Raw genomic sequence first — 13178 nt, 5'->3', positions numbered from 1 at the left:
TATATATATATATAGTATAAATAGTACACTAACTGATACAATGTAACATTTCCATAACGAAAAAGCTTGTCGTTGGACAAAGTTCTATACAATCAGTAGTCAATATCATGTTGCAGTGACTAAAGTGCATTTTTTTTTCTTTTCATCATTAAAGTTGTGACAGCACGTACAGGTCACGAGACTAGCATGTGGGCGTACATTTAGCTATGATTGGCTACTGACTGAGGTAGAGGTATTTCAGTTGGTTGTTCATCCAATCAGTCATCTTTTAAGGATTTTCATTGGCGACTCGTCCATTTCCGGTTCTCTAAAATGACTTTTTTTTGCTCTTGCGTGTCCTTCCTTTTCAGCTAATCGTTCTTGGTCAATATATACACCTGCTGGAGATTTCACATTTTCTGATATCCACTAATTAATACAACATGGATGATTTTGACATGCTCAACTCTCCGGCTGCTGGGAACGGCGTTGGCTCTGACGACGACCCCGCTGCAGCATTTTTGGCCCAACAGGAGAGCGAAATCGCGGGGATTGAAAACGACGAAGGCTTCAGCATCCTGGACAGTGGAGAGGTCCCTTCGATACTGACAGATTCCAACGGTGGGTGACTACCACTGTCAACTGCACACACTGCACTCTGAATTACTTGGTAAATGACAATAAAATGTCATGGTATGGACATGAAGCGGAAGTCAATTACACTGTCCTGCTAAGCTCGAAATCAAGCTAACATGCTAGCATGCTAGCAAAGTGGTCCTACCTAAGCTAAGATGGCATTAACTTCACACGACAAAATAATACATAGTTCCAAATAATGATAGGAACCTTATCCTGGACTGTTTTTATTCATTTTATTGAATAATAGCTACAATTTAAGCAATTGATAAAATGAATGAAGCCTGTTTCTCCCCTAACGTTAACAAGACGTCATTCACGACGCCTGGTTACCTTTGCCCTCAGTTCTTGGTGCTTTACTGGTTACATTTTATACTATTCACAAGAAGTGATATTTCAGATACATGTCAGAGTGAATCTAAATGCACTAAGTTGCAAACTTTGCAGGTGAACTTAGTTTGAGCTTCTCTAATTTTCAATGCGCATGGCCAACATGTAACACATGTAACACAACATAACAGTTGTGCATTTCCCTACGTGTTTGAGAGTAGTATAAAATAGTCTGATATTAACTTTTCCTCTGTCTACAAACTATGACTGCTTGATTGATTTTTAACCGTTATCTTCCTGGTGTCTTTCCAGACGGGGCTGTCAATGGAGAGTTTCATGGGGTAAATATTTTTAACATTTATTTTCAAAGAAGTACTTTGTCAAAGAACGAAAACATTTTTTCCTTGTTTATTTTATGAATAGCTACGGTGGCCAACAGGGAAAAATGTCCCAAAATGTCCAAAAGCTTGAAACACTTGGCCATAATAGTTCATCTGGTTCGCTGATCTGGTAGCCTGGCAAACGTTCTTTTTGTTCCATGAACTAACAGCACTTTTGACATGCACTTGTTTTTGGGCTTTGTGTGTGTGTCTTTTTTGTGTGTATTTGCAGCATTTTCACATCATATTTGTGTTTGTTTCTCAAAAATTAACTACACAGGTATCATTTAGTGGGAGTGTTAAAGTTTTATTTTACAACAAAATCATTGTACTTTAACAGCTGACCTTTTTGTTTTAGATATCTGGCCAGTAGAACATCTTAGTTTCCCTTTCCTGTGCTGTCATTGCAACATTCTGCTGCCATTTGCACTGTCAGGACTTTCTTTTGTGTGTAAGAGAAGCACAAGGAATGGCTATTCTTTAGTTTCTTTAACGGAGAACAATACACATATATAATTGTACTGGTAAAAATAAATATCCACAAGAGCATTCTGCAGCTGTAAGGTGGTAGCTGGAGAGATCATAGTAGTATAAATAATTCAGGAAGAGTCAACACTTATTTAGCCTGTCTTGGTCTTGAATTTGACACCATTCTTGGGCATATTGCTTGTCTCATCTATCTTAGGAAAGCAACGGTCCATCTGATGCCTATGCAGCAATTTCCAATGCAGACCGTCTTCAGGCAGAACCAGAAAGCCTTCGCAAATGGAGGGAGGAGCAAAGAGAGAGACTGGAGCTGCTTGGTATGCCCAGACCTTGTCAAATGCAGCAGAGTTCAACATAGACATTCATGCATTATAATTCTACCTATAAAACACAGGGGTGCAAAACTGTCCTGTCACTACTGTCAGAGGGACACTGGAATCACTGGTGTTGCAGTACTTACTTTTATTTCGCTCATTGACTGGACATGTTAATGATGTAAATCTATGTGCCTTGTGATTGACTGGCAACCCAGTCCAGGACCAGGACCTTTTGGTATAGACTCCAGCTTACCCTAGACCCTGAACACAGGATACATTGTAGAGAATGGATGTATGACTGGACTATTGTCATTGTCATAGAATCTAACCTCCCTGTATCATTCTTCTACTTGCACACCTTCCTGGTCAGATGATAACTCTCGCAAGCAGGAGTCGGAGTGGAAGACAAAGGCCAAGGTGGAGCTGGAGGAGTGGCATGCCAGGCAGAATGAGCAGCTGGAGAAAACCAAAGCCAATAACAGGTACCAGGTTCAAAAATGGCCTCCAGCTGAGGCTATTGTATTGGTAAAAACAGTGGAACTACGGTGTCAACATTAAAATCCCACTGATGTTGATGCAAAGTTGAAATTACAATCTAACAGTTTTATTTAGGTATCAGTTCAAAATCTTTGGAACATGGGTTTGTCAACTAAAGTTTCTCGATTAATTATGAGGGAAATGTGATCATCTGACATCACTAAAAACAAACGATAATTCTTCATATACATTTTGGATGGCAGACAATGCAAAGATTTATGAAGTGTGGCAGTCATCTACCTGCTAATTTGTAAAATAACTACCTTCTTTATACAAAGGGAAAAAATTAATTTAGGTACATACCGACTATTAAGTAAATCAAAATATAACTAAGAACAAAGTAAAAACCTTTTGGGAGTATAATTTGAAATGCTTTTTTACAGTCGTTTGCTAGCAATTGATTGTATACACCTCTCTTGTACAGCCTCTACAGCATTTTGTATTGTGAATTTTTTTTTATTGATTTCAAATCACTTTTTCTGCTTTTTCATTACAATTTTCAAATAGTGATCTAAAGGGGGCTGAGAATCACAATCACACAGGTCTTAACAAGAGGTGTGAGAGTTCTGATCTGTTCTGTACTGGGCTGCTAACAATCATAGATCACTACTCACTACTGTGGAAATACTAACAGCGATGTCTTATTAACCGTATGTGACACAACTGACGCCTAATTTCAACAATCCCTGCCCTGCCAAGTATATTCCAAATCTTGATTGTCTTGTAAGTATTACACTGGTGTTTCTATCCTCTTCTCCATTTTACTGCTCTCCCTGTTCTCTCTGCCCTCTTGCTGCACTGTCGTTTGGGCGGATGTTTGTCCAGGGTTCTGGATGAAGACTTCTACAAGCAGCCCTTCTCTGAGCTCATTGGTTATGTGTATGTTGCTCCAACTAACATCCTCTGTCCTCATTGGTTTTGGCCTCATGTTTGTTTTTCCACTCTCACCGACAATCCAACCATGTAACATCCTACCATCTCATTAGTTAGGACATGGTAGATTTTCACCAGTTTTCATCTCATCCACCAGAACACACTGCCATTGCTATTGTTTTCCCATTTACATTGTCGTTTGAGTGCCCCCTCCCCAACATATCAGCATGTCACATCTGAGAGTATGTTACTGCTGCCACACTCCCTTACTTGTGTCTCATCATTCACTTTCATATATTTGATTCAACATCCAACATGTAACCCCGTGTAAATTGCACGTTTTATTTTTTAGAAATAAATTAGTGCCCCCAAACAAATATACCAAATATTCAGGTGTAGGATGCTTTGAAGCAGTTGTTGTGCAGAGACTATCTATTAAAGTATTATATACATACATGAGTTGTGGGAAGACTCATGTTCTATGTATCACAATGTTTAGGATATTTAAGAGGTGCAGTCCAGAAATCATTTTTATTTCAATCCATGTATTGAAAATATGACTTGTTTTTTTATCTACTTGTCCTCACTGATGAAATGTATGTAGATTGTGATGTTTTGACATTGTAGATACACAACTGCTTCAAACTACACTTTGTTAGACCATTAGCAGCCTCCGTGTTGTCCTCCTAAAGAAGAATGTGTTAGCAAGTACAGTGAAACCTTCGTTAGCGTCATTAATTTGTTCCAGAAGGTGCGACTCTAACTGAAACAGACTTAAACCAAGCAAAATGTTCCCATAGGAAATCATGTAAATCCAATTATTTATATCAGAACCGTAAATGTTCATTTAAGGTGATTAAAAACACGCTAACCGGCGCAGATGCTAACCAAGGTTCTACTGTACCCAAGTTGTGCAGCCTTTGCTTTTACTCTCTAACCAGTAAGGCCTGAGTAATGTATAACGGCTCTGAGTAGTTAAATATGGTGTAATGGAGCTTGTGGTATTACATTGGTGTTGGGCTCATGTGGAGGATATTAGGGCAACTTTAGTCATTGATTATTATGTACACCTCAATGCATATATTTCCTCTCTGTAATGGAACAAATAACAGTTCAAAGGTAACTGTCCTTCATTTGCATCACTACTAAATAACCAATACCGATTTACCGATTAGGTGACACATAATTAGCTGCCCTCCATATTGTAGACTCCTGGCCACTGCGTCCTTGTGTGTAGCTACCGAACTTGAGCTTTCCAGTGAGGAAAACAAAGGCTGCTCACTGATGCTTTTGAGCACTTTAGAAAGGCTGAAGAAAACTCCTTATGTGTTGCTTTTGCATGCCGGCTTTAAACATCTGCATTTAGCTCATTTAGTTGTCTTTCATTTTGCCCCCACCCTTTTGCTTTTTTGTCTTCTAAATTCTGACCTGTGAAACTGTTTCTCCCTCTTTTCTTTTTCTATGCACCTTAAAGCACACACATTAACCATCCTTGCTACCGCCTAGACCAGTTAAGTAACAAAACACCCAATATCCATTTAAGTTTGCTTATGGGGTGGGGTTACACGCAGCTTTGTGTATTAGCCAAGTTATTGTATGTATTGTTTCATGTAACATAACCGTTTTTTGTGATGTGCCTTGTCTAATCTGTAGTTGGTTATGATGGTGAGTGACGTGGTAGTCAAATGTAAATTTCACATGTGGTCCTGACAGGGGCCTTTTTGTTTCTTTTCTTTTTTAAAAAAAAAACTTTGACCTTCTCTAATTAGACATGAATCGGTTCCACAGTTAAAACACCAAAATCAAAGTAAGCCACCGTTCCACCTGCTCTCCAGCACCATGCATGGCAAAGGCCCAGTAGTGCTTCCACTTTGTATGGACTTGGTTAAAAGCAGAATAACAAAACACTTGGCTACGGTGTTTTGTTTTAATCAAGGACAACTATAGTGATGAGCTTTTCGTCAATATAACTGGCTGTTGCAACCTAGAAAGTTTAAAAACATGAACCCATAGAAGTGGAAGAGCAGTGAGCAGCTATGGACAGAATTTTAAATAGCAAGATATTTCAATACCAATAATGGGGTATTCAGTTGTTCCGTCTTTATTTACTTTGTGGGCAGAATGCTGAAGTCTGTGTCCTGCTCTGAGGTCACCTCTGCTGAACCAAATGACACTTGGACTGACAGATGATTAGCCACATTTCATTTTTTTATAATGTTATAATTCAAATGACCATTATTTTCATTAAAGACTGCACATGTTATGCTGTGTGCTATATGCCTCAATATATATTTGACTCAAAAGGGGTCAAACTTTCAAATCGAGATGCACTATATTATCTATCTACTTTGTTTGCGTCACATGTTCAGAATTACTACTATGCTGGCTCATGTGAAGGATAGCATTTTTTAATGCAGCTATCTGGCTGGTCGCACATAAATAACATTGGATTTACATTGTAGCAAACTGAAGCTTTGTTTTGAGTATTATTGCCCCCCCAGCTTTGTTTGGCATGAAAAGTAGAATCTGACATTTGGAGATGCGTGCTTTTAACTGTACACACATATATTCTAGTATGTATAACTCATCAAATGTACACAGCTATTGCACTGTCAAAGTCAGCCATTCGATTCCGATAATTACTTGTTATATAATTGCAGAATTACAATAGCCACCATCCCTTCCCTCTGAGTTGTATTTAGTCAGTCAGGCAAAGGAATACAACTTTTCACTTTCGGACTTCACTAACTTGGTTATCAGCAGAGGACTATCTCCGAGCTGTCTTTTTACAATGTTCTTATCACTATGTCACCTCTTCCGCCACTGATGGGTTTCTATCTCGTCTCTCCTCCCCCCTGTCGGGTGCAGGGCAGCCGAGGAGGCCATGATTTCAGACATGGATGAGAACAACCCTGGCACAGAATGGGAACGCGTGGCTCGCCTCTGCGACTTCAACCCTAAGTCCAGCAAGCAAGCTAAAGATGTGTCCCGCATGCGCTCCGTCCTCATCTCCCTCAAGCAGTCCCCGCTGGTCCGCTAGACTCAGCTTTACATCATCCAAGATCACCACCAATGCAAACACAACCCAACACCCAATGACCCATATCTGTATTCAGAAAAAAGGCGGCATACGCCCCTTTTGTACATACGTTTACCACACACAGACCTAGCTTTCTCGAATGGAAGGATATAGCTGGTTAACCCATCCTAGTGTTCCATTCCTGATAGGCTTGTACGTATCTATTGTCATCAAAACAATCTCTTCCTTTGGGTCCATGGATACACTGCAATGTGGTTCACTTGACCATCAGGCTATATCCATCCTAAAAGTCAGTCTTATCAATCTTCAGCACCTTGTGGTTATTCATCCTTCCATTTTTTTCTTTAAGGACCAAATTGTGGAAACTCCAAATCCAGCAAGTGTTTTGAAATTGTGTGTGTTGTGCCTATTTGTGGCATATGGTGTTCAGTTCATTTCAAATCTATGCATTTCCTCATGAAAAGCTCCTCCGTCTGCAGTCAGGAAATGAGCAGTCCAGTCCATTACAATTTAATGTTTGTATGTGTGTTGACAGTGTGTGTATGTACTTTCTGTGTGCACCTATGTACATATACAGAAGGCAATATATATACAGAATATAAAACATGTTAGTGTTGTGGTTTTAAAGAGATACTAGAAAGCTGTTGTTCAGCCATGCATGTCCATTGTCCATTTGATTTCAATATCAGTAAACGGTGAATGACAACTTTTGTTATATTTTACCTCGCATCTGTGTCGTCAGAGCTTTTGTTCTGCCCTTAGGTGACTGGTTAGAGACATTTCCAATAACTGGACTATAAATACACCAAACAAGTTTTGTATTTACATAAGCCCCAGGGAGTCAATCACTTCATTTATTTCAAACCACAATTTGTGCACATCATTTGACTAAATCAAAAACACTTATTACAGAAGAATACATGCAGTGCAAACAATTACCAGGATTCCTACAAGACAGGTTTTCCAGTGCATATCCTTTGGCTGTCAAGTAGATCCTTCAACAATACACCATTAACTGTGAATGGCAGTGTATCACAGGGCTACTGTAAAAAGAGATGCCATCCTGAGGCACAAAAGAGTCAAATGGTAGTTTTGAGAGAACCGCAGGCATAGTTTTAACCCACATGCATTGTATGTGACTGTACATACAATGTTGATGTGTGCACAGTGATGCCAGTTCCTTTATTTTTGCTGTGTATCAATATCTGCTATTTTCCAGGTATCTACATCTGGTGCACAACTTTGTAGAAAGGTGGATTCAAACAAAAGGTGCTATGTTTCATGTGAGCAGAAGCATTGGAACAGGTGGGCCTGACCTACTACATTTCTTATACAATCAATAAATGGCAATGAATGTCAGGTTGTGCATTTAGAGGTGAAAACCAATTGTGAATCTGAGAGAAGATATATCAGAACCATTGCACAAACATTTTTCATAGCCAGTACTGCCATTTGGAAGATGTATCAGACGTCAAACTGGTATACCAAAGAAAACATTAACAATTGAGGACAGAACTACTGGCGATGAATGCTCACTAATACAGATTTAGACAAATTTGTGAACAATATTTCAGCGAGCTATGCCTTTTGTGTACATTGCAAAAGTTTGAGTTCAGTGCATGAAAAATGATAGATGAAACAAAGTTTGCGTTTGTATTTTTGTTGTGTATTTTCAATTCTTAAAAATCGCTCTATTGTACTAATTGACAGTGTCCAAAAGAAGGATGAAGGATTGTAGATCCTACCTTGCCCCGTGTGTAAGTGTGTGTTTTTCCATGACCAAGACCTGTTAGACTGGAGCTTAAAGTAACATTGCCCACTCCTTGTTTGAGCAGACGGTCTTAGTAAACTATGAGGAAAACGATAAAAAAAGGATGATTATGTTGTTTTATGATATATTACTGGTGACCTTGAAAAGTAAAAACATGTAGTCAGAGCTCGTCCTACAGTTACCACGTTTCAACCAGGACATAGGCTACTGTAAGTTGACAGCATTACTGCATTCAATAGGCTGCAACAAAGACAACAAAGTTGGCAATGTGAAAAAAATTATTAAAAAAATTAACAAATAAAAAGCGGATAGAAACACTGTATTAGATATGCTTAAAGTAAGGTGAGACTAAGCCATAAAATAATTTCTTTAAAAACATATCAGGCAGTCCTTTTAGCGCTCCAAATACGGAAGTCATATCACTTCCGGGGTGTGCACCAGAGTAACTGTTCCGGTCGGCTTCTCATAGCAAGACCAACTCATCGCTCCTCTCGGATCAATTCAAGTCAGAAAATACTAAGTTTTTCGTTTTTCCTGATACCAACATGCCTTTAAAGTTTGAATTGTGTCCCGGGAGGATGATTGGAGGCAACCATCCGTGTTTTATTATTGCTGAAATTGGACAGAACCACCAGGGCGACATCGAGCTTGCCAAGAAGATGATAAAAATGGCAAAGGTAACAACCGCTACTCGGATATGCAACTGCGGGATTTCTTAAAACATGTTGTTTCTGATTGATGCTTGGATAAGTTAAATTTGTAAACAAAAATGAATATATATGTATATGAAAAATCGCAGCTTAATGCGTTCAAACGTTTTGAAAGTTTCACTTTAAAACGTGGCTTGAACAGCCTTAATTAATGCTAATCAAGATGTGCTATTTGTTTGCACATGCTAGGAATATTGAAAATGAGCATTGTTCGACTTTCTCTTTGAAAGGTAGTCATTATTGGATACAAAACCATATCTACTTGCCTTTTTGAGATACTGTGCAATCGTTTTCCAGTCGTGATGTTTATGTTCACATTGCCTTTTTACAAAATAAAAAATTATGTATATATCCAAATATCACCGTGGACCACCGCATCGTTTCATGTTTTGTTTCCGTACGTTGCCCTCTGTTGAAAAAACTTTGGACACAGTGTGCTGGAGATTTTTTTCTTCTTAAAAATATTGTATTTATTTTTTGTATATTATTTATTCATGTATAATATATATTGCTTTTGTGTCTCACTTTACTCCACGTACAGGATTGTGGTGCAGATTGTGCCAAATTCCAGAAGAGTGAACTGGAGTACAAATTTAACAAACGAGCCTTAGAACGCGCCTACACTTCCAAACACTCTTGGGGGAAAACTTACGGCGATCACAAGCGCCACCTGGAGTTCAACCATGAGCAATACAAGGAGCTACAGAAATATGCAGAGGACGTGGGAATCTTCTTCACTGCCTCGGGAATGGATGAGGTGTGTCAATACCTGCATGAATATTATGACTTTGATCTGACTTTTTTCCCCCTTATGTTTCTGCCCCTAGATGGCCGTAGAGTTCCTCCATGAGCTTAATGTGCCTTTCTTCAAAGTGGGCTCAGGAGACACCAACAACTTCCCTTATCTGGAGAAGACGGCCAAGAAAGGTATAAAACTGTATAGATGTAATAAGTCGTATGAATGACTGTCTTGTTCATGGCTTGTGTTATGTGTGTCAGGGCGCCCCATGGTGGTGTCCAGTGGGATGCAATCCATAGAGACAATGCGTCGGGTATACAAGACAGTGAAGGAACACAATGAAAACTTTGCCATCTTGCAGTGTACCAGCGCATACCCCCTTGAGCCTGAGGATGTCAACCTCAGAGTGATCACAGTAAATAGACCACATAACCTTTTTGTATGAATATATCAAAGCCCGTATTATTTCGTCTCTTTCAATTCACAGGAATACCAAAAGGAATTCCCCGATATTCCAATTGGCTATTCAGGCCACGAGTCTGGAATCAGTATTTCGGTGGCAGCTGTTGCTTTGGGGGCAAAAGTCATCGAACGTCATGTGACACTGGACAAGACGTGGAAGGGTAGTGACCATGAGGCGTCGCTGGAGCCTTCTGAGCTGGCTGAACTGGTTCGCTCTATCCGACTTGTGGAGAAGGCGCTGGGTAGTGGACTCAAGCGGATGCTTCCTTGTGAGAAACCATGCCATGACAAGGTAAGACTTTCATTAGATTTTTTAGTAATCATCAGTAGAACATGGGTAAAAAAGGGGAAAAAATATACAAATAACCATTCCACAACAGAAACAACACAAAAAATGGTTGTTTTACATTATAAGAATGTATGCACAATTGAATAACACCATGAATTATTTGTAATTTTCACATTTTGAACTGAATTGCATGTGTGAATGCATTAAAATATTTCCTTAATATGTAATCTATTCAAACTACAACACTCTGTGCCTTTTCACTTCCTGGTTGCTGTGCAGAGTGTATTTCTATGGGAAAGTTGCAGGCCGAGTTCTTCTAAAAGGCACTTCTGCCAACGTGTGGCCGTTTTTACGATTTAAAACTGCACCAAACATGCTCTCTTCTATTGTGGAGTTGCTTCATCACCTGACTTCGGGCGAAAGATGGGGTACACCCTGGACTGGTTGCCAGCCAATTGCAGGGCACATATTGACAAAACATTCACACACCTATGGGCAATTTGTGGTTGCCAATTAACCAGCATGCATGTGTTTGGATTGTGGGATGAAATCGGAGTAATCAGAGAAAACTCACACGCAAACAAGCGGCGATTTGAACCCATATCATCTCTAACACCTGACTGTGTGGCCATCATGCTAACCACTTGGCCTGCCAAGGCAAAGTTTTAGCAAAAAATTTGGTTGTTAACTGAAAAACGTGCTAAGCGGAGGTGCCACTGAACTCATATTTGTTAATGGAAACAATTAATTTGTAATCTGAACCAATCAGAAGTTGACCAGCACTCTGATTGTTCTAGTACCAAAATGAATAATAACAATTTTATTTTCTCAAGCTGGGGAAATCTGTGGTGGCCAAGGTGAAAATCCCCAAAGGAACAGTCCTCACTCAGGACATGTTGACGGTGAAGGTGGCCACGCCTATGGGTGTAGCAGCCGAAGACATCTTCCAGCTGATTGGCAAGGTTGTAACTGAGGATGTGGGAGAAGATGAGAGCGTCGTACCAGAGGTGGTGGAGAGCTATGGGAAGAGGGCCAAATGCTGATATTTCTAAGACTGGGACTAAAGCACTTACATGGTGAGGCCCTTAATCATGTGGGCATAATTTGGTGGGTGATTGTTTTTTTTTGTATAAGTTTCAGTAATCACGAACAAGAGTGGGTAATTGTCCCAAGAGGTGGCAATGACAATGTCTCCTCTTCCTAAAGGCAATGATGCACTGATGAAAACAAGAGGTCACATCTACGGTAATTAGTGGCCAATGTCATAAACAGTGAAGAAGGCTGCTAATTAGCCATGGCTCGATGAAGTATCTGCTCTATTGCTTCTTTGTAGAAGGCAGTGTCAATTTGTTTGGTGCCTGTGAAATAAAGATTTAAATCAGCCTTTTAGTTACACACGATGATTGATTTCTGGATGTAATCTTGAACAGTAGTAGTGAGAGGACAGACCCATGTGGCACCTCCTTTCTCAATCTTCTCAGCCTGGCTGTTGCAGGTCTAAAATATGAACATGAGTATATACACTACTCACAAGAGAAAAAAATATTAATATTATGAAAATAAAAATTAAAAATTACGAAGAAAATACTCGTAACTATGTCATAGGCATTGCCTGAGACAACTATGAAAAGGGGGTGTGTATGTGACCTTTGGCCTTGTTCATGTGAAGGCAGAAGTGAGAAGGACTACATGTTGATCTGTGTTCAACTGCTCTGTTTTGCTGCCACATTAAGAATAAAACTTGCATAAAGAAATAGGAACGTTTCCTTCCCAAAGAGCTACAGTATGCATTATTTTCTCTTTCACATGTATAACACACAGCTTTGGCAAAATAATCTTGAGTAGCCATCTTGGAAATCACAGAATTGGTAAGTATCGTGCGAAAATATGAGATTTAACCAAGATGATACCATGATAACCCTATTGTTGGAATCCCTTACACATGCACGCTCACTGCACTTCTATTTGTTGTATTCTCTTCTTAGTGTTTCTAAAACGTTGTTTTAAATGTATATTTTGCAGCTCCAAGCTATTTCTCTCTGGTGGGCAAGGGCGTAAAATGTAAAACATAGTAAAGGTTATTGACCCCTGAACTCGATGATGCAATGTCAGCAGACATTACCTGTGAATGCTGGAAAATTGAAACGCTTTGAAAAGGTGCCAAAATTGAAATGTAGAATGGATGTGCAGAAACTGAAGCTGGACTGAAATGCTGTGGAAATACGCTAAAACATAGAATGAAGGTAAGCGCAAATTGGTAGTTTGAGCTCAAATCAGGAAATAAACCCAACTATGCATCTGGATCCAAGCACTCGACCAGCTGTGCTATCCAACCTTTATTAATTTTCCACTATTGTGGTAGCAGTAGGCTTTGCTAAATGAGTCTAATGTGATCTCCCATCATGCTTTGTGGCACTGCTATTTTAATAATTATTTATTATTATATTATGTGTTTAATGTTATGTATTTATTGTCATTCTATGTACATAAGTAAATGCACTATGTATTTAAATACATGTAACATCTGTACCATAGATATACCAAGCAAGGAATCACCCAGAAAACATGAGGATGTACAATAACAATGAATGGTGACATACAATAGATGCTTGGGCCAGTAAACCCCGTA

The 13178-nt window shown here is 39.3% G+C and overlaps 2 protein-coding genes across 4 annotated transcripts; both read left to right on the top strand.

Moving 5' to 3' along the window:
- Positions 1 to 303: 303 nt before the first annotated feature.
- On the top strand, positions 304 to 7209 carry clta (clathrin, light chain A). Of its 3 annotated transcripts, XM_058082638.2 has the most exons (7): positions 305 to 600; positions 1258 to 1286; positions 2011 to 2128; positions 2499 to 2610; positions 3491 to 3544; positions 5013 to 5048; positions 6407 to 7209. In XM_058082638.2, exons 1-7 carry the CDS (start codon positions 423 to 425, stop codon positions 6576 to 6578), a joined length of 699 nt encoding a protein of 232 aa, XP_057938621.2. In that variant the 5' UTR covers positions 305 to 422; the 3' UTR covers positions 6579 to 7209. The 3 variants fall into 3 exon arrangements, with proteins under 3 accessions (XP_078649352.1, XP_057938621.2, XP_057938630.2); XM_078793226.1 differs by lacking the exon at positions 5013 to 5048 and having other exon boundaries at positions 304 to 600; XM_058082647.2 differs by lacking the exons at positions 3491 to 3544; positions 5013 to 5048 and having other exon boundaries at positions 308 to 600.
- A 1556-nt stretch (positions 7210 to 8765) lies between these two features.
- nansa (N-acetylneuraminic acid synthase a) lies at positions 8766 to 11931 on the top strand. The gene is made up of 6 exons (XM_058082627.2): positions 8766 to 9026; positions 9601 to 9816; positions 9887 to 9986; positions 10059 to 10213; positions 10286 to 10552; positions 11383 to 11931. Exons 1-6 carry the CDS (start codon positions 8895 to 8897, stop codon positions 11590 to 11592), a joined length of 1080 nt encoding a protein of 359 aa, XP_057938610.2. The 5' UTR covers positions 8766 to 8894; the 3' UTR covers positions 11593 to 11931.
- Positions 11932 to 13178: the final 1247 nt, after the last annotated feature.

The sequence above is a fragment of the Doryrhamphus excisus genome, linkage group LG9 (assembly GCF_037039965.1).
Source record: "Doryrhamphus excisus strain RoL-2023G ecotype Guam linkage group LG9, RoL_Dexc_Guam_v1.1, whole genome shotgun sequence".
NCBI classification, from domain to species: Eukaryota; Metazoa; Chordata; class Actinopteri; order Syngnathiformes; family Syngnathidae; genus Doryrhamphus; species Doryrhamphus excisus.
This window is presented reverse-complemented; position numbering and strand designations above follow the sequence as displayed.